This window comes from Arachis ipaensis, chromosome B9 (genome assembly GCF_059453495.1).
Source record: "Arachis ipaensis isolate K30076 ecotype BB chromosome B9, ASM5945349v1, whole genome shotgun sequence".
NCBI lineage: Eukaryota > Viridiplantae > Streptophyta > Magnoliopsida > Fabales > Fabaceae > Arachis > Arachis ipaensis.
In genome coordinates, this window is record NC_142444.1 from 155,927,002 (window position 1) to 155,947,968 (window position 20,967).

Consider the following 20,967-nt stretch of genomic DNA (forward strand, 5'->3'; position numbering starts at 1 on the left):
TTTTTTTTTTTTTAAGGACAAAAAATATATTTTTCTTTAACGAGATTAATACTATATTGTTGTAAACCACTAAATTATGTAAATTATACAGAAACTCATGAATTACTAGTAAATTATAAAATGATAAATTATTAAATGAAGCTCTGAGTTTCTGATCTACGATAAATTAATTTTTAACCTACCAAGTTATAAGATACATTAGACCATCTCCAGTAGGAAACTCATCCCAGTTCCTGTTTATGGCCCACCTGTCATAAAAAATAACTCCACATCAGCTTTTGCGTCATAAACAATAAATAGGAACTCAAAGCATCTCTCTTCTCCATTAGGAGGAACTAACTTTAGTTCCTATTGTGGTCCCACTTAATTAATTAATTAAAATACTTAAAATTAATATAATTAATTTTTTTCAATAATATTATTTAAATTTATAAATTTAAAAATAATTCATTATTAAAAGATATTAATATTAAATAAATTCATATATAATAATAATACACAATATATAATTCGAGATTATACTAATTTATAGTTTTGTGTTTACAACTGCTAATTTTAATAATATCATTAGCATTTTAAATTTTAAAAATAAAAATAACCAACTCAACTAAAAATTATTTTATAAGGTATAAAAATTAAATTTATTTTTTAATGTAAGTAAATTTAATTAATTATAATTTAATATATTAATATAAATTATTAATTAAATAAAAATATAATTATTTAATATAATTTTTATTATAATTATTACTAATTTAATTATTATTTAATTATTTAATTATTTCAGATTTTATATTATTATTTTTTTATAATAACTTGCCAAATGACAAGTTATTATTGGTTAATTTGAGTCCCTGCTTAGAGGGACTCCCTTACCTTAATCCTTGTGCGGGAACTCACTTCTCCTCTCCTCCAATGGTTAGAGTTCCTATATGTCAGAAAAAAGTCAAAGAGGAACTCACCATTGGAGATGCTCTTAGGAAACAAAAAATACATATAATTGACATAACAAATGTATAAAAAAAAACCTTTAAATATTTATGTTTTAGTTAATCACTACAACACTAGTTTGATATATATTTTTAATAGATAATAGATAAATAAATATTTCTTTTTTGGTTTTTATTTGTCCACTAATAATCCATATATAAATTTTGTTTAAAATACACTTCTACTTGACACCATCTAAAAAAGAGAGTAGAAAGTAGAAACCGAGTTCATCTTGGTTCATTTTATCAAATCCGATGGTTTATTTAGCTTACATGACATTGTCTCCACCCATAACAACAGCAAGCACGATATATTTGAACAAAATAAATAAAGCTCATATATAAATTGCGAGTAATACACTATTTATACTTAAAAAAAAGTAAATTAAAAACAAATACAAAATAAAACACTATTCCACAAAGAAAACCGATTCTAGTGAATGATAAATAATAATAAACAATAACATAAGACGCCTTAAATATAATTAGAGGGAGTCATAACCGCAAGGGGTAATCAACCACTTTATATACGTGAGATGAGATGAGATGTCTTCAGAGATCCATGTAAATATGTACAGTTTCCTGACTTATATTTTATACAAGAGATTCAATCTTCTTGAGTAGCTTCATCATCACCTTCATCCATGGCATCATCCTGCTTTTCATTCTCTTCAACATGGTCACAACACTGAGTTTCTTCATCAGACATAGTTCCACCCTCTGCATTGATTCTACCTTCATTGCCACTGTTGCTACAAGTCTGCGTGTCTGAGTCAGTTGAACTACCATCTTTCTCTTGCTTTTCACCACAATTATATGCAGAACCTCCAAACTTCTCCCTCAAATCAGGAGCAACAATGCCAATCATATCCCGGAGTGCTTGCCGCTCATTCCGTCTAGCAGCAGCATCTTCAGAACGAGTGTTCTGACTCTCAGCCACCACAATATTTGAATCATGCAATGGACCACAACCTTCATTATTGTCTCTGCTTGGAGATTCATCGTCTCCATGCACAGAAGGGGCTGTACTGCAAGCCCAGCTGCCAGCAACTTCGGAAGTTAAAAGGTCTGCTGTTCTGATTGTGCCTCCAACTTCGGTATCCTCAATAACTTTTTCAGTGTCTGCAGGATCATGTAATTGCAATGGATGCGAAACACGATCATGGGCTTGCTCCTCAGTTTCTTGTACATTTACATCATCATCATCACACTGCATAGTGTCCCCATCTAGAGCACCAGATTTATCCAAATCAACATGCTTTACGCCATAATTTGAAGGACTTTCAGTTCCCAGAACTCGCTCAGTACCGCCAGCGCCTCCATCCATCATAGCGGTTGTGCCAGCACCATCAATATCAGAACCAAAGCCACCTCTTACATCATGGTCATGATCTGCATTGGGGAACTCTTGTGTATTTTGGCATTCTTGACTTCTCACCTCACAGTCATGCTTCTCAGTGACACTAGCTTCATTGCTTGAGGTTTCTACTTGATCTCTGTTGGGCTTCTGTGTAGATGTAGTTGATCCTGCCTTTGCAGCATTTTTGCTATGGTATCCTGCAACTTCTCTCTCTCTTCCAGGGGTTCCACCGATCACTCCATCCATATCTACAGAAGTATTCTCGTAATCCTCTTCGTCTTCAAGAGTTCTCTGCATAGCCTTTAATTGCTCCTGTTGCTTAGCAAAGAGTACTTGTATTTCCTCAGTAGTGGAATAAAATGCCCGTAGCTGTGTTTCCCTGCATGACATCAATGAGCTTCAGTGGCAAAATCAAAGCATAATGCAGGTGTAGAAGTTGCCTCATAAAGTTAAAGTGCCTATCAGCATTTAATACAAACAGTGCAACGCTGCAGCATGTTAACCAACAGGGACTACTAAACAAAGCTGATTAACTCAACATGAATGACATATCCAACAGATGATACCAGGATGTGCAATTTTTACTGCAATGACATTGTTGAGTAGTCCATTCTAATAAATACAACAAAAACTATTCAGCCACGGTCCTACTTTTATTTAGGCTCAATTGCTCTGCTAATTGCTTTCATATTCTTGTAGATGTTCATACATCCTTTATTCTTCATATTTTCAGGGTAGCTAAAATCCATTCAGAATATATGATAGTAATGTTCACATAACCATAATTTACACACTAGTGATAATTCTAATTAAGAAGTCATAGAATTCCCGTTCCTGTCTATTTTAATCACCAATTTAAGAAAAAAATCTTATATGTAAACTGTAAAGCAAGCCAAAGAATTACAGTATTCAAGTAAAGTAGCCCATCCTGCGATGTCCTCTAATATTCTTTTCTACATAAGGTTTCATTCTTACATAATTTTCAAACTACAGTTGTCCAGTGATCATATTAAACAGAAACAACTTGTGCCTTACCGAAGCATAAGTCTTTCCCTGGCACCTCTTAACCTCCTCCTCTCAAATTCTAGATCCCGCATTGTGGCATTTATCTCGAGCTCAAGAATAGAAACTTTAGCCCATGCTTCTTCTCGAGCTGCCTGCTAACAACAGCAACAAATATTTTCAGTTTCACATAAAGAAACTTCACCACCAAAATAAAAGAAGTAAGAGCTAAAAAACATAAATAAAAGATATAAGAGAATAAGGGGGGGATATTGAATTAGAAAGCTGAAGCAACTTATTAATTAGAATTTATCAGTCTAGCAACATATAAATAAGATATTGTCATACTCTGAAGTCTCACGGAAATAAGTCATTAACAGTAACAGCAATCGGTGGAAAGCAGACATCATTTAGACAAACACCTTTATACAAAAACATTCTTGGAACATGAAATTCCAATATCTACCTTTTCACTCTCAAGCTCTTGGTTTAATCTTCTTGTTTCCTCTTCAAATTCTTCTATTTTCTGCTCCAAAAATTTGCATTTTTGTTCAGCGAGATAGTAACCAAATCCAAAATATGAAAAAGGACATAATACACGCACAAAACTATATGAGTACCTTTGTTTGATTTGCAGTGGTCAGCTTCTCCTCATGCAATTTGGTTTCTAACTGGCGAACCTTATTATCAGACACAACCATCTTTTGCCTAGTATCCTCCTGCAACAAAATGGAACGAAGGCACAAACCTATTTATGAAATACACAAGTTGTTGCCCATTGTAGGCTAAACATGAGCAGAACCATACCAGTTTGGACCTCAAGGTTTCAACTAGCAAACACCTTTCCCTCTCTGACTCCTACAACATTCAGAAAGAATGACAGCTTATAAGCTTCAAAATCAAAGGGAGTACAGTTTCTTACTAATTTAGCGACAAAACCTTCAAACCTGAAGCTTATTTATTGTTTCTTGTAGTTCTCTCTCTCTTCTTAAGGCAGCATCAGTGTGTCGTCTTAATTCCTCCTGAGCCTCAGACTGGGCTCTAAAAACAGCAGCCTTTAGATCAGTTGTGGCCTTTTCGCGCTCTTCTTTTCGCTGAGTCCGCTCATCATCTAATTGTTCCTTGAGTTCAGCTATATTTACTTTCTGACTGCATGCAGAGGAGCAAGTGAGAGGGACTCAATTATTAAACAGTGCAAGTTGAATACAGCTAGCGTAACTATGCTGGGGGCAAAAGGTTTAATACTAATCATGGTACCAAAGTTTCATCCTCCTCCAACAATCAGTACCAAAATTCATCCCCAGGATGTTACACACAAGGATATAGACACATGTACATAAGCACTAAATCATTCCACATTGCCAATTCTCATTGCAACATAAAAATCAATCGATCAAGGAGCAGCTCAAGCTCAAACTACATAAAAATGAACAACTTCATTCCTATGACACTTGAATCAACATTGAACACTAAAGAAGTGAAGAACTCAAAATCAAGAATTAAATAGCTCAGAATTATATAGACCATACCTACTTATTATAGTATTTGCTTCAGCACATGACTGCATAGAAGCACTCAGCCTTTCATTGAGGTCTTCGATGGCATGTTTCTGTTCAGCAGTTACTCTATTAAAATCGCATAGTTCCTTGTGTTTTAGATCTACACTTTGTTGTAATTCTTTTAATTGATCAAGGTAACATTTTGCAACAGACTCCTTGGCTGATTGTAATTCCTATAAAATGTATTGTGGATTAGGTAAGACATTGTAGACCACATATTAATATAACAAAGAACAACTTGAGATTAAACATTTTTATATTAAAATCTGCATGCAGAGTTTTAGAAGAGCACATAAATTGAAAATACATCAGCTACATACACTTTCATGACGATCAGCAGCAACACGGTTGTCATTACGCAAAGTATCAATTAATACCACCTGATTCTCCAACTGCCTCCTCAGCTCCTGCCAAGAATAAGATAGGATACAATTAACATGAGGAAAAAGAAGGGTAAGAAAGGAGGAGTTTACAGTGCTTAGGATATTGCATCCTTTTAAAATATCGTACTGTGTTTGATCTTTGAAGGCTTCGAAAATCATCAAGAGAAATAGGACCCTCGGGGGCACCAATGCCTAAGCCTTTCAATCTCTTGCTTTCAGAGGCACATCCCTCTATATAAGATAAGAAAAAGTAAGACAGAAATTTTAAAAAGCACCACAAACTCAAATAAAACAAATATCTATATCAACCATGATGTATCTTTCAAATAACTTTCTGATAGAAAATTATATTATATATCATAATTATCAATTAGAAGTTATATAAATTTCACAACGAATAGGAAGTAAACAGTTGATCACATGAAGTTATATGAAGAAGCTGCAAATGTCAAAATCAAATGTATAGGAAAATTCTGAATATCACAACATGCTATAATATAATTTTCAAGCTTGAATTCTATAATGAACATAATAGGAGTAGAATGCTATAATGACAAAAACTAGTAAATTAAAAGTTCGGTTAATCATAACATTACCCGCTTTTCGCTTAGCAGCTGCATTATCTGGCATGGGGGTGGACAAAAGCACCTCTCGATATACAAAAGAATATGTAAGATCTGTTTAAAAAGATACAAAATATTTCTTGAGGGAACCAAAAAACCTGAAATCCCATTTATTAAAGAAAAAATGAAAATTCTGATTTCTGATAACTGGAAAGCATTCATACCGTGCTGAGGAGGAGCAGCAAACGATATAATATCACCATGGCAGACTTTGACAGCAGGAGCATTCTTTTTTAACTTCTCCCAGTTAAGATAAGTTCCATTTGTGCTGAACAAGACTTTACAAAAATCAGAATATGACAAGGGTGAAATTTTTCCATAGGAAGGATGGAAATAGCCAAGCTCTGAAAAAGAATCCACAACCTTGTATCTTTCAAGAAAATTGATGTTGTGTCCACCATATTTTCGTTTGTAATCGACATCCTGTATATTCTGCAATGATTTGCACTAATGTTGTTCGAATCAATCTGGAATCGCACATCATCCACCAATCGGCCAATGCAGTGCTCATCAGCAGTTAGTAAAATATTAATTCCCTGGTCAGAATCAACCATTCAATCAAATCAAATCAAATCAAATCAAATGAAGTGGAGTAATCAATAGTTACAGAAAAAGAACAAGTAAATGAAGAAAAGGTGCCAATACCATTGGTCACAGCTGCGGTTCAACTACCACTGACTGTAATTTCATAATAACTTTGCTGAAAATCCATAATATTTACAGAACAGTTCAATCTTGTTGACATATATTAAGAGTCTGTTTGTTTGACCATCTTTTGTAATTAAAAAAAAAAAGTTGCTTTGAAAAAATTCTCTTACTTTGCAGACTGTTTGAACAATATATAAATGAATAAACAAATTGAAATATCTAAACGCACACTAATGCCCAAATGATTGCATGCATGTAATCATCACAAGTTCATAAGGTTTATGTACTGAATCCGACAGGTCGTGGCTTATATCAGAGATCAAGCTGCAAGCGTGTCACTTTTCACTTTCAGAGGCATAAAGGTTCACTTCACTTGCATTTTTCAAATAAAGAAACGCAACTACAAAGAAACCTATAAATTAGAGCAACTGAGATTTTATCTGAGAAGGGAGAAAGAAAGAACCTGGAGCCTTTTACGGGCATTGTGGGAGATGGCGGTGAGGACGCCCCAAACTTGAGGATCAGAGAAGTGAAGAGGCTGAGATGCAATGTTTGAAGCAACGGAAACAATGCGATCCCTTGCGGTGGGGCTCGACGGTTGCTTCTGCGGTAAGTTCTCGTTACCAGCAGGAGGAGGAAGAGGCTTCGAAGCTTTGGTGATAGGGGATTCCGATTTCTCGTTCTCGATCGCCATTGACATTACAGAGTGAGGGGAGTGACTGAGAATGAGAAAGGGAAAGGGAGGAAATTTGGCGGGGATTTTGAAACCCTAAATTGATTGATTTTTGGGAGCGAAGTGAAGTAGTTAAAAGTTACCAGATAAAAAATATTAAATTGATGCCTAAAATTATTGATAAAAATAATTAATTCTGCTGAATTTTAAATTTTTTTTATAATTTTAGTTTAATGATAAAATCATTTTAAAAATGTTTGTTTTTTTTATTATTAATAACATTGTATCTCATATAATATTTTTTAATATATAAAGTACTTACCGTTTAAAAAAAAAAAAAAAAGAGAAGTAGACAAATAGTGTGTTATTTGCCGTTATAGATATATTAAGTGTTTTTTTTTTCCTAATATAAAGATAAAAAATATGTCAAATTTTACGATGAAATTTTATGGGTACAGAAATCTATTCTTAGATTTGTGATTTTAAAATAATAAAAAATTTATAAACACAATTTTAATTTTAAAATTTTTTAATAAAAAAATATAAATACAAATCTAATTTTTAGATTTTAGTATCTAAATCTGGCCTTCAATTTTTTTAATTATCTTTTATAATTTCTTAACGCACTATCTTTTTCAATGTTAAAAATAACGATTAGTTATTCTGTTTAACTTTATAGTTTTACTAAATTTATAATTAGGTTTTTATATATTTTTTAATTAGATTTTTACACTATTTTTAATTTTGTAATTAAGTCTTTTTTAATATAAAAAAATGTTATAATTAACTAAATATTTTTTTGTAAATTAAAGATATCCAAAATTAAGAACATAATTAGATCTTTGACTATATCTTTTTTAAAAGAAATATTTCATTAATTTTAACATTTTTAACATAAAAAATATCTAATTAAAAATTTAAAAAAATATAAAAAATTAATTAAAAAATATAGGAATCTAATTTTAATGGTTTTTTTTCGTAAATAAAATAAAATAATTAATTATTTTCCCAGAAAAGATTTCTCAGCTTTATTTTTAAGGATACGCTTTTTTTTTTTTTGAATAACAGCAAGTTCGTCACACCCCCAGCGAATTCTATGATGAGTTCGGAAATAAAAGTAGGTTTATTGGAGAGAAGATCAAGTAGCCACAATTTCTCTGTTTACTTTCTTTCTCACTATTAACATTGTTGCTACAATGTCAGGAAATCCATTGTTATCCATTCATTATGATGGTGAAATAGTGTATGATGAAGAAGGTTCAATTGTTTTTAGATCGGGCCAACCGATAATTACCTATATGACACCGAAAGTCAACAGTTTAACAGCTTTGAAGAATGTAATATTGCATTCTGTCGAACAGGAAGAATTTAAAAGGGTGAAAAAAATTACTACATATATCCGACCGAAATAGATGGCAATTTGTTTTATAAAATATATATTACAGTTGTATTGTCTTTGTCTCTGTTATTAGTATATTTATCAGACCATGGTTGTGAGCGATATTTCTATTGTTTTGAATTAGGTACCAGTTGTGCGACGACGAGGACGTACGACTTATAAGGTCGTGGCACAACCGATGGACTAATATTCATCTGTTGGAATTATACGTGTTTCTTGTTGACTTTGGTGGCCGAGGATCATCTGAAGATACTGTCGATGATAGTCCGACGAGTGGAGTTGTTAGACGAACTATTAGAAGGACGATGGTGGATCTAAATATGCCACCTGAGGGTAGTCAGGAGGGTCTAATGTTGAAGTTCGTAACGTTGACTTAATGGATGACAGTCTTGAAAGTCATGATGGTTCTGCTATCAGAGATCCGATGATGGAGCAGTATGAAGTCAACCCCGATGATGGAGACAATGCTGACGAAGAACCACCCGAAATCCCTGATGATGGTGACGAGGAAGAGGAGATGAACTACTACGGTGGCATACAGATTGCTCTGACACAGCCTGCCATTTCTCGACCATATGACTGGCCAAATCATTTCACAAGGTTGAATCTCGATACAATGACTTTGGATTAGTCGTTTACCCAGGGAGGTCTTGAAGAAGACCCAAGCAACGAGTTTGAGGTTGGACAATAATTTGGGAACAAGGAAGAAGTCATGTTGGCAGTTAAGCAGTACAGCATCAGGAGGGGTGGGGAGTACAAAATAGTAGAGAGTGACCATTTAAGGTACAATGCTCGATGTATCCAGTTCGGACCCGGTTGTAATTGGAGCATACTCATATCATATCGCCGAAAGCAAGAAAGGTGGGAGGTTAGGAGATACACTGGTCCTCATACTTGCATGCAAACTTCGATGGGGCAAGATCATCGTAGATTGGATTCGAAGGTGATTGCGCAACACATTTTCACAATGGTCAAAGCCGATCCAACAATCAGCATCAGGGTTCTACAAGGAGGTGTGGATAATCACTTTGATTACAAGGTGTCCTACAGAAAGGTTTGGCTTGCAAAACAAAGAGTCATCACTAGAATATATGGCGATTGGGAGGAGTTATACAACGAGCTTTCTCGTTGATTATTCGCTATGCATATGTACTTGCCAGGTAAGATTTATTTCCGATTTAGTTATTCGCTATTAACTAATTCAGCCGTGTACAAAAAGCCCACTAATGTATGTCTATTTAGGTACCTGGGTGCAACTAGTGACACAGCCCTAGCCTGCCTCCACCGACACTGTGATATTTCATCGGGTCTTTTGGACGTTTCCACCATGTGTTGAGGCCTTAAAGAATTACAAGCCACTTATATCCATTGATGGCACCCACCTATATGGTAGATATGGTAGAACTTTGTTGATGGCCATAGCGTAAGATGGCAATGCAAACATTCTGCCCATTGCATTTGCAATTGTTGAGGGTGAGACAAAGGAGGCGTGGTCGTTCTTTCTTTCGTACCTACGGGAGCATGTGACACCACAACCAGGGGTGTTAGTGATTTCAGACAGACACAAGTCCATTGATGGAACACTGAATGCTGAAGGTAGTTTATGGAAACCGCCTCATGCCTTTCAAGCGTTTTGTACAAGACACATTGTAGCCAATTTCATGACCCACTTTAGGAACAAAGACTTGAAGAATGTTTTTATTAATGCAGTGTACTCAAAGTCGCATCATGAGTTCGCTCATTATTATGGCCGTCTAAGGGGCGAAAACGTAGCTATTACAAACTGGCTTGAAGAAATGCCACGGTCACAGTGGGCATAGTATGCTGACGAGGGTCGTCGATTTGGTCACATGACGACCAATATCTCCGAGTGCATTAATGCAGTTATGAAGTGTTCCCACAATTTGCCAATCACGGCTCTTGTTAAGTCAAGTTATTTTCGTTTAGATGAACTTTTTGCAAGGAAGGGTTCCGAGGCACTGGCCCAACTTCAGGTCGGTGCTGAATTCTCACAGACATTGATGAAGGCCATAGAATTCAACTCGAAGCACATGAACACTATGAATGTTTACCAGTTTGATCGATCGAGGACAAACTTCACGTTTGAAGAGTTAGTGGCAGTTCCTGGATCCAGGCAACAGAATTATCAAGTGCTACTTGATGAACGTAAGTGTGATTGTGGGTATTTTCAGGCTCTTCATATTCCTTGTCGTCACGTGCTTGCAGCTTGCTTTCATGCAAGACTTGATTGGAAGCGGTTTGTTCACCCTGTATACCGCTTGGAGTCGGTCTTCAATGTTTACAGATCAGAGTTTCGACCGATAGGGCACGAGGATGACTAGCCATTGTATGATGGTCCCCAAATCCATCCCAACCCTAGGACGATGCGAGTGAAGAGAGGTCGCCCTGTGAGCTCCAGGATTCGTAACAACATGGATGGCGTTGAGCATAACGGGGAGAAGCAATGCGGATTGTGTCGCCAAAGCCGGCACACGCGGAGGACTTGCACTGCTCTTGGTGATGGAAGGGCATCTTCTAGTCGACGATAGTTGTTGTTGTTGTTTTAAATAAATCATCTCCTGTGATGCCTCAACCTGCTCTCGTCTGTGGCATTGTCCGGTCGGTACTGAACCCACTACACAACCAACAACAATATTATTTTATCCATTATTATTAATAAACAACTTAACAATGATATGAATAACTTTGGTAAGTGTTTATAATACCTCTCGACCAGGGAAAAGCGACGAGTATCAAAGCCATTGGGCCGTACTAACAGAATATGGTGGTAGGCCCAAGAAAGCATCAAGTTGACGCATCCTCCCAAGTTGCGCTGACCATACTCCGTGGCCCGGCACATCTGGCGGTACAGCCATGCCAGCACAGCCGACCCCACGACAACCAGCTACACGTATCAAGGTCTTCCAATTGGGAAAGCCACCTGATATGCACCCGAGAGTCAGATGCATCTGGGAAGAGGATACCCCCTATCAACTGCATGATGTATCCTCTCGTGTACCTCATCAGGCGCTCCTCTGTAGCGTCCTACTCCAACTCTCCACAAATCGTATTGTGGAACCAAGTGAGTTTCACAGTCCACTTCGTCTGTGACTGTCTGTCCTCTGGGTCGGGAACAACACCCATAATCTGCTCACATAACTCCTCAATGGTCCGTCCCTGATGGTGCTGCTCCCACCCACCTATGCATCCACTCACAGGATCACCGTCAGTCCTGAATCCCAACTGATAGGCCACATCCTGCATGGTGATAGTCATCTTCCCGCACGGTAGATGAAAGGTATGGGACTCAGTCCTCCACCTCTCTATCAATGCCGAGGCAAGCTCCCAATCGTGCTCGAACTCGACCATATAGGCCACGTACTCAAACCCGGCTCGTCTCAGATATAGCATAATCTACTCTGGAGGCCGTATCATCAGATTCCGTCTGGTGCGCAAGATCTGAGGCGCCTACCAAACGGAAAAAAAAAAAATAAGAAAAAAAGGGACCGTGAAGAAATATAATTGCAAGTTCACTTTTTATTCAATACAATAAAATAAAAAAAAGTTAAAAAATTATACCACTCGATCAAGTCTCCCAGCAATGTGCTCAGCATAATCCAATCTATACATCTCATCTTCTTAACCCAATAACTGCTACTCCATCGAAACACAATCTAATAAAATAAAATCACACACTAAATTATTAAAAATTAAACTAAATGAAAAGTAGCTTATAAACCTACTAATTTTAAGTTTACCCTATTTAACTGATGTCGTCATGTAACTAATTAATTTATAACTAACTCAACTCTAAATTTTATTGCTCACCTCTCTTTCTTATCTAAGTTAACCTAATTAATTATTCTACTAATGACCTTCTAATTCACAACACAAGCTAATAACTCTAACTAAATTAACTAATAATATACTTTCTTATATTCATTAACATGTTTATAAACAATAAATAGTAACTATACTGAAACATGGTAACATAAAACAATCTACCTGACATAACAACACTTAAAAGTATGTCTAACTAACTAACATGTAAACAATAAATCTGTTATTCTAACCAACAAATAATCTATACCTAACAAATTTATCTAACATGTAAACAGTAACTTTACATAAGCAAACGAAATAATTCTAATTACGATAAAAAAAATAGACTATTATTTACGAACCTGGAACTGAGAATATCATCCACACCAAATTTTATGGATATCGAAAAGACAGAAAAGAGTAACAGAGAAAATTTGGAAGGGAGAATAGAAGAAGAAAAGGACAAACAAAAATGGTTCTACCAGTTTAAATAGTGTGCTAAACTTATCATAGAATTTGCCGAAGGTACGGCGAACTTGCTGTTATTTAAAAAAAAAATCGTACCCTTGAAAATAAAATTGAAAAATCTTTTCTAGGAAAATAATTAATTATTTTATTTTATTTACAAAAAAATATTAATTTTAATTTTGATAAAATTATAAAGACTAATAAAATAATTAAACTTAAAAATAAATAAAAAAAAACTTAAAAAAAATAAGAGAAAGGAAAAAAAGAGGAGGGAAGGGACAAAAAGTTGTGATGTCCAATTTGTAAGTTCTTAAGTTTTCCTTTACAAAAAGTAGAATTCCACTTATATTGTGGTACCAATTAAGTCACTAGTAAAAATTAGAAGAATTATGTCTTTGTAATATATAATAAATTAGATTATTATAAACATTTGTCTTTCACTTAGTTATGCTAAGATGTTGATCAATAATGAAGGATTATTTGAGAATGAAAAAACATTGGATAACATTTGGTGCAAGAAAGACATGTGACAGATGATTGATTCGAAATGATACAATATTTTTGTTATTTTTTTTATCTTTTAAGATTTTATCATTTTTATCTTTTATATTTATTTTTGTTAGAATTGTTCGAATATATTTTTACAGTTTTTTTTTTTACTAAAGATATGAGACTCGAACTCGCAACCTCTTAAATGAGTATGGAGAGACTATGCCATTTGAGCTATTACTCATTTGACAATTTGAAAAGATATGTGACTCGAACCCGCGACCTCTTAATTGAGTGTGGAAAGTCTATGCCATTTGAGTTATAACTCATTGATTTGATATATTAGTTTGATATATTATAGTTTACTATTTAATAAAATATTAGTTTGATATGAAATTTTATTTAAATATATTAAAACCTCGTAACAAAAGATTATAAAAATCTTAAAATTAATGTATAACTCAAGGCTGATCTCCACATATAACCCAAGGTATCGATTCATTTTTTGGTGGACCGATATGGATGGTACTGCCGGCCGAAAGAGAATATTTTGAGTATTGATAAAAAGTATTTTTTAAAATGATGTGTATTTATTGGAAACTCATTATCATTAACTTTAAAGCACATGGTTTTTTTATTTCAAAATAAGTATAAATATACCAAAAATTATCATGATTTAATTATGTAGGACAACATCACTCATAGTCATATCACAGACAGAGAGTTGGATCTGATGTGGCCTTCACCTATCTTCTTATCCACGTCTACGTCACCATCCCTCAGCAGCATTCGCCATTACGCACCAAACTCTTTCTCTTTTACGTAAATTACGTCCTTTTTCATTTCTTTTCAGATTCAGAAGTCAGAACCAAACAAAAATCAAACAAAAATCAATGAATAAGTAAGTAGGGAACAACACCATCATAACAAAGATTAAAATAAAATATAAATCAATTATATCTCAAATGATATAATTTTTTTATTTTTACATAAAATTTTGAGTTTAAATTTTATTTTTAATTTAAAAAAATTAAAATAAATCAAACAATTAATTTAACTAACTCGCCAATGAATAATAGCTCAAATGACATAATCTTTCCATACTCATCTAAAAGGTTGCGGGTTCGAGTTTTCATATCTTCGATAAAAAAAAACTAACTTTGACCGAACAAATAATTAATTTACTTATTTATTTAAATAAATATTGATCGTCTAAATTTTATTTTATACATGTAATAATTTATTCACTAATAAATTTTAAACTGGAGTTGTCAAGAAGTAATAGCTTAAATGACATAGTCTCTTCATATTCAATTAAGAGGTTGTGGGTTAAAGTTTCCGTATCTTCGCTAAAAAAAATAATTTTAAACTGGAGTTTAGATTTACAATGTATTAATTTTTAAGTTGTAAAAATAAAGAATATCATAAAAAAAATCAAACTGTTATTTTTAAAAAGAAAACCACTTCAATTTGGGAGTTTGGTGGAATGTATTGGAATTCGGAAAAGTATTTATACTTTTGGGAAATATAAATTAATATTTTGTGTTTTATAAATAAAAAAATTTATGTATCTATAATTTTAATTTTTAAAACTTACTGATATTTTTAAAGTTTACAAAAATACATTTAAAATTAAAATGTATAATATAGTTTTATATTATAAAATTAAAAAGTCTTTATCTATTATAATTATTTTAAATAAAAAATACTATTATGTTAACTTAAGCTTAATTTAAATTTTTAATATAAAAATTTTATTCGATTATATAATTAGATTGAATTTTCATGTGTTTTTTTAAATAATAGGTATAAATATATTTTATTTTTATTGATATAATAATACGTGATTAATTCTGCCTATTTTTTTATATTTACATAAAAATTAGATCTTTATTAAAATATATTTTATTTTATTAAAAAAACATTTTTGAAAAATGATCAAGAATAATAAACCTACCTCCTTCTGTTTATATTTTCGCTCACACCAAAGTCCAAACCCAGCTACTGCCACACTCCAAGTCCAAGGCAAGGTTCTGGATCGGTGGATCAAGGAAGCTATGGCTATGGCGATGACAAAGACATTTTTGGCTGCTGCTCCTTCCTTCGCCGTACACGGTGGTGGTGGTGGTGGTAGGGCTTCTGATCCACTGGTCATTCCTTTCTTCTCTCACTCTTCCATCTCTCCTGTTCCTCTTCACCGCTTCCCAACCTCGCCCTCTCTCTCCAGGAACAACAATAAGTAAGAACACTGTTCCTCTTTGCTTTCAACGCTTTATTTATTTTTTTAATTACAATACTGAAATTATTAGGCCAATTATTATTTTCTGAGTCTGCTTCGGATACATGATCGTGATGTTCACTAAGGCATGGAAAACAAATGATCCTTGATCTTACGAGAAACGACTAGAAAGAAGTTGTACTTGTTTTGAATTTTTTGTTTAATAAAATTATAGTTGTGATTTTTGTTAATCAGTGTTCGTTTGGTAGATTTGAAGTAGTTAGTTAAGTTGAATAATCATGTTTGTGAACTCTGATAGATACTACTAATGGTTGTTCATTTCAATTGAGCATCCTTTATGTCTCTTACTACTTGTTGCAATGTTATGCAGGAATGTTATATATGCTTCTGCATATGATTTTAATGCAGTCAGTTCAGCTTCACTGGTTAGTGATGTGTTTCTTGTGACGATACTGTTCATGACTACTATTTTATATTGTGATGAAGTTTAGAAGTGCGAGTAATACACATGGTTTTGTTATGCAGGGTTTACAATTGAGTTTCCTAATATATATTTAAAAACTATGGACCAAAGCACTCTAACTCGTGTTTTCTTGTAATATTTTTCTTCTTCTTGGGGGGTATTTAAGATTTTAGTATCTACTAAAGATAGTGATGGCTTGTCTTTTATAAAATTTTATTTGAATCCTTGAGGACAATGATTTAGCCCATGCATCTCGCGCATAACAATGTTAAAGTGGAATAAAGTTAAAACTTAGGTTGGCTTGATTGACTGCTGGATGTGAATCTTTCCTGTGGTTTTCAGTTATTAACTCTTCATTCAGTTGACATTTTGTGGTCATAATATTATGATGATCATTTTTCTCGGAAGCTTTATACATAATTGAGAATGTGATATGTAGGTCTTCAGCATTTTGTTTCTTTTCTCTTCTGAAATTTAGCTGAAATGAAGATTATTGCTTGGGTTGATTTCCTACTGCACTACAATACAGCTAATGCCATCACATTTTAACTCCTGTATAATTTACATGTCCACTATGTATTCTATGCACATGATGTTTCCAATTATCCATGCAATTGAGTTTGTGCCAGTCAAATATAGTGGCTGCCCCAACTGAATATTGCTTTTGTCAAGCATTTGGACTTTTGTTAACTTTTAAACTTTTTCTTTTCTCAAGTCCTCTGAGTTTTGTCATGCTTTTATATAGGTAATTCTTTTGACATTTGATTGGTTAATTCTTACTGCAGAAATCCACTGACAATCTTGATAGTGTTCCTATGCCAATAGTAATGATAGATCAAGACTCGGATACTGAAGCAACAATAGTGCAACTTAGCTTTGGTGATCGCCTTGGAGCCCTTATTGACACGGTGACATGGCTCTTTGAAATTTATTTGTGCTCAAACTCTAAAACTTTGCAATCCATTTGAATGTATTAGTGTATTCTTAGTTAGATATTGTTGAAGTATGAGAGCGTTGCTTTTTAGAGTTAGAGAAGATTTATTACTCCTCTTACTTTCGCTCTGTTGTCAGTCTTTACATATCCCTCATGCCATGTCAGTGTAAGTGAGGAAGGTTGTGTTCAACGTAATTTTTTCTCCTCCAAATCTTTATAAGTCAGTGATGTTGCTGTCACTGTGGGGCTTACAACGTAAAATTTTACTTTTAGAGAGAGGGAAAAAAAAAACGAATTATCAAGAATGTTTGATGGTTGAAATGAACAACTTGTCTGAGAAGTGTTTGAAAAGAGATGCTCAGCTACCAGATTTTCTATGCCATGTTATCAAAGGGCATCAATTCTTTCAGATTTTGTTATAGTTTTGAGTTCATTTTCTGTGTCTGCATCATTTAATAAGTATATAAGTATTGCTAATAATTGACTTATTTCTGCTTATACCAAGGCAGATGAGAGCATTAAAAAACTTGGGGTTGGATGTTTCAAAGGGAACTGTCTCCACAGAGGGACCAGTGAAGCAAACAAAGTTTTTTATTACTCAGGCGTAAGTCTTTTTGTCTCTTTCATCTGGCACTTATAGCTTTTTTTTTTTCTTTCTCTAAAATGATTTTTGGTGGCAAAATGGAAACATTAAACCGAGAAAAGAATCTTTGCTTAATAGTTTTCTTGGTAGGGTTATTTCAGTCATTATCATCACTGCTAGTGTGCCAAATTTTGGAAGTTATCCCCATTAGACAATTATAGTAACTGTTGCATTTTATTTAGAGTAAGTTGATTTTGAACCTCAAACATAAGTTTTTTCTTTATTACATATTTTTTGTGGTGCAATAGTTAGTAGGTTTTCTCTTTGGTAATGCTTTATACCTGAAAAATAACACTTGTATTCTCAATGCCTCGTTCTAGTCTTAGCATGTTTAGTTCATCTATTCTCACAGAGACACTGGCCGCAAAGTTGAAGATCCTGATATGTTAGAGAGAATTCGACTGACCATTATTAACAACTTGTTGAAATATCATCCTGTAAGTATGCTTCATAGTCACCGTCCTGGAAAGTTTTTATACGGTGTATTTACATATGAGAAGCTTTTGTGCATTTATAGACGCATTTCTTGTTTCTATTTGACATTGTCCTCTAGTTTTTATCAATTTCAGTTTCTCTATATAATTCGTGTAGGAGTCGAGCCAATTACTAGCCATGGGTGAGGTGTTTGGCATAAAGGCTCCAGAGAAGAAGGTGAATAGTACTCTTGTCCTTTTTTCGTAAACCATCAAGGTGGCAACTATATAAGAAAGGGCTCCCTAATTTCTTGTAGCTCAGACTTGTGTCTGCTGTAGTGAATTTTTTGTGCCCTACTCCATGACATTATATTTAATCATTCACACCTTGTTAGCCTTTTAGTTAGAATGCTGTTCTCTATTTATTTTTACCTAATATAAACTATGTTGCACTTTCTCTCATTTAAGATGGTACGGCCACTATGGCATGTTTTTAATTGTTGGAGAATATTACTGAAAGAAATTTGAACTGCTTAATGGATATGGTGGTATACTGGTATGTAGTGGTTTTGCCTGCATGACAACAGTACTTGTAGAGTTTTTCTGTCTTCAGTTTTAATCCTTCAATTTTGTTATGCTGGGTACATATTGGACTTCTATACCAAAAGATTCTTGGTTCATTACAATGCCTTTATGGTTCCAATGGTAATACTTAGCCCTGTAAATATACTTATTTATTGTTGTTTTTCACAGCTTAATGCTGATATTGCAACTCATATACATGTTAAGCAAGATGGGCCCAAGAGGAGGTTTGCACTTTAAAATATGTGGATCTAGTTGTTTGATATGTTCATTGTTTGGACACAAAACAATATGCATAATTAGTAAGCCAAAGTGCAATAGGTGCTTGAAATCTAATCCATTTTTAATTCAAATTTTATCAGCTTGCTGTATATAGAGACAGCAGACAGGCCAGGCTTGCTCGTTGAAATCATTAAAGTCATCGCAGATGTGAACATCAATGTTGAATCGGCTGAGATTGATACAGAAGTATCTTCCTCTTTCTGTCTGTCCGAATCTCTCTGCTATCTCATTTACTCTGACCTAACCTGACTTACTTTTTGTCTTAGGGCTTGATTGCTAAAGATAAATTTCATGTCAGTTATGGTGGCGCTGCATTAAACAGTTCAATGTCTCAGGTAACTTCCGTGTTCATAAGAACTAGAGAGACTTGATAAAAGCCCAAACATAACTTAGGCATTACTTTGTCCACCTAAGTATTGCATTGATTATACATAAGTTGGCTTGCTATTTACTCTCTCCATTTTCTTTCATCTGTTATTGTCACTTTCTTGTGCATCTTTAGATCAATGTATCAGGTAACATATTTATTCAGATACATGAATCCAAAGATGTATCAAAGATTGACCGTGACATATAAGGAAGCAGAGGAACTAATAATACCTAGTTATTTTGCCCAACTCAATTACCCAACAATCTCTTTCTAATTTTGAGCAGGTTCTGGTGAACTGTCTCCGTTACTATCTCCGGACGCCAGAGACAGATATTGATAGTTACTGAGGAAGCTTTCCTCTGAGGTATCACTCACCGTTACATGTAAAATAAGCCAGTGTAATGGTTCTTGTAACAATTGCCAGTGAGCCTGATATCATTTCTGGCGATTCTCACCTGGTTGCTTGTGGAATGTATGACTGTAAGGCTCTAACTGTATGATCGTCCTCAAAGCCAAATGTCAGAGTGAAAAGTAGTACCATATAAATCATACATTCCCTCAAGGCATCTATGGTTATTATTTTAATATTCTTCGTGCTTGGAGAAACAGTCCAGCTATCTTTGCTAGAAAATGCAACCAAAGCTTTAGTTAGAAACACTTGGAGGATAAACTGATAAAGGGAAATTTCAATTTCGTTTAAAATCAGACTTAAAATTTTATTGATATAAAAATTTGTCTTGTCTTAGTTTTAGGAATAAAAGATTTTCGTTGTTTTGATTTTTTGGATTTTATAAATGGGCGTGAAAAATGTTTTTCCTCACTCTTGAATCTCTTAGGAGTATTATTAATTATAATTTCAGCCAGGGACAACTCAAACGGCTGCAATAAAGTTCTTAAAAATATTAAAACTGAGCAATTCCAATGCGGGTATATTTTTTACTTTTTATAGTACTTGAACTAATTTAAAATTAAAATTTGTATTAGATATGAGAGAATGTGTCATTTTAAAGAAAGGTCATCACTTATATATTCATTAAATCCATTAAATGAACATTATAATATTATTGTATCATTAAATTGAAATGAGACTAAATATTAGAGTGACAAATTTCACATTGAGTTTTAAGTTAATTTTTATGATATATGGTTTTAATGCGTTATTTTTTGAGACTCAAAATTAAATTAAACTAAACTTAAATTAAGCATTGTAGGTGCTCTAAGATGTTGCAACCTATTTCCACCGAAAAAAAGAAAAAGAGAAAAACCAAACTAAGGAGTTATATTACTGGAAATTATAGTTATTATTCGAGAAAATTAAATGGCTATTAAAAAATCGTTAGCTCTAATCATTTACGAGCATTTATAGTGCTTGTGCTCGTAATTCTATTAAAGGTGGTGAGGACGATTTTTTGCATATCGAATGACATTACATCAAGAAAGATCAAAATGGAAAAATGTGAGAAATGAATAAATGACTATTTATACTCATGAAAGATTAAAACGCTGATATTTGTATTTATAGTAGTTTGAAACTAAACTTGTATTCGTGATAGATGTCCTCTGTGTGACAAAAGTGCTCTACATTGAATCTGTACTTGGTTTGTAGTAATCTGATCCTACGTGGCA

At 33.7% G+C, this 20,967-nt stretch overlaps 3 protein-coding genes across 4 annotated transcripts; 2 read left to right on the top strand and 1 right to left on the bottom strand.

The window, feature by feature from the left end:
• Nucleotides 1–1,471: 1,471 nt before the first annotated feature.
• LOC107619436 (uncharacterized) lies at nucleotides 1,472–7,367 on the bottom strand. 2 transcript variants are annotated; one of them, XM_016321729.3, is made up of 13 exons: nucleotides 7,028–7,367; nucleotides 6,280–6,452; nucleotides 6,081–6,184; nucleotides 5,890–5,970; nucleotides 5,421–5,524; nucleotides 5,231–5,317; nucleotides 4,881–5,083; nucleotides 4,299–4,500; nucleotides 4,159–4,209; nucleotides 3,972–4,070; nucleotides 3,818–3,877; nucleotides 3,385–3,506; nucleotides 1,472–2,728 (listed from the first exon to the last, which is right to left on the bottom strand). In XM_016321729.3, the coding sequence occupies exons 1-13, from the start codon at nucleotides 7,262–7,264 to the stop codon at nucleotides 1,597–1,599; spliced, it is 2,655 nt and encodes an 884-aa protein (XP_016177215.1). In that variant the 5' UTR covers nucleotides 7,265–7,367; the 3' UTR covers nucleotides 1,472–1,596. The 2 variants fall into 2 exon arrangements, with proteins under 2 accessions (XP_016177215.1, XP_016177213.1); XM_016321727.3 differs by having other exon boundaries at nucleotides 3,385–3,509.
• Nucleotides 7,368–10,486: 3,119 nt separating this feature from the next.
• Nucleotides 10,487–10,978, top strand: LOC148546886 (uncharacterized). Its single transcript, XM_088499422.1, has one exon. The coding sequence runs from the start codon at nucleotides 10,487–10,489 to the stop codon at nucleotides 10,976–10,978; it is 492 nt and encodes a 163-aa protein (XP_088355548.1).
• Nucleotides 10,979–15,366: 4,388 nt separating this feature from the next.
• On the top strand, nucleotides 15,367–19,926 carry ACR12 (ACT domain-containing protein). Its single transcript, XM_016319983.3, has 10 exons — nucleotides 15,367–15,654; nucleotides 16,025–16,079; nucleotides 16,903–17,025; nucleotides 17,561–17,655; nucleotides 18,047–18,131; nucleotides 18,286–18,345; nucleotides 18,861–18,916; nucleotides 19,052–19,157; nucleotides 19,238–19,306; nucleotides 19,626–19,926. Exons 1-10 carry the CDS (start codon nucleotides 15,473–15,475, stop codon nucleotides 19,686–19,688), a joined length of 894 nt encoding a protein of 297 aa, XP_016175469.1. The 5' UTR covers nucleotides 15,367–15,472; the 3' UTR covers nucleotides 19,689–19,926.
• Nucleotides 19,927–20,967: the final 1,041 nt, after the last annotated feature.

Bases quoted from the DNA above. Each gene is read 5' to 3' on its own strand.
- ACR12 (XM_016319983.3), top strand. From the start codon at position 15,473: ATGGCTATGGCGATGACAAAGACATTTTTGGCTGCTGCTCCTTCCTTC. The intron at 17,656-18,046 runs GTAAGTCTTTTT...CTATTCTCACAG, and splicing joins AAGTTTTTTATTACTCAGGC to AGACACTGGCCGCAAAGTTG. The intron at 19,158-19,237 runs GTATCTTCCTCT...TTTTTGTCTTAG, and splicing joins CGGCTGAGATTGATACAGAA to GGCTTGATTGCTAAAGATAA.
- LOC107619436 (XM_016321727.3), bottom strand. From the start codon at position 7,264: ATGTCAATGGCGATCGAGAACGAGAAATCGGAATCCCCTATCACCAAA. The intron at 4,210-4,298 runs GTTTGAAGGTTT...TGAATGTTGTAG, and splicing joins AAACAATAAATAAGCTTCAG to GAGTCAGAGAGGGAAAGGTG. The intron at 4,071-4,158 runs GTATGGTTCTGC...ATTTTGTTGCAG, and splicing joins AAACCTTGAGGTCCAAACTG to GAGGATACTAGGCAAAAGAT.
- LOC148546886 (XM_088499422.1), top strand. From the start codon at position 10,487: ATGACGACCAATATCTCCGAGTGCATTAATGCAGTTATGAAGTGTTCC.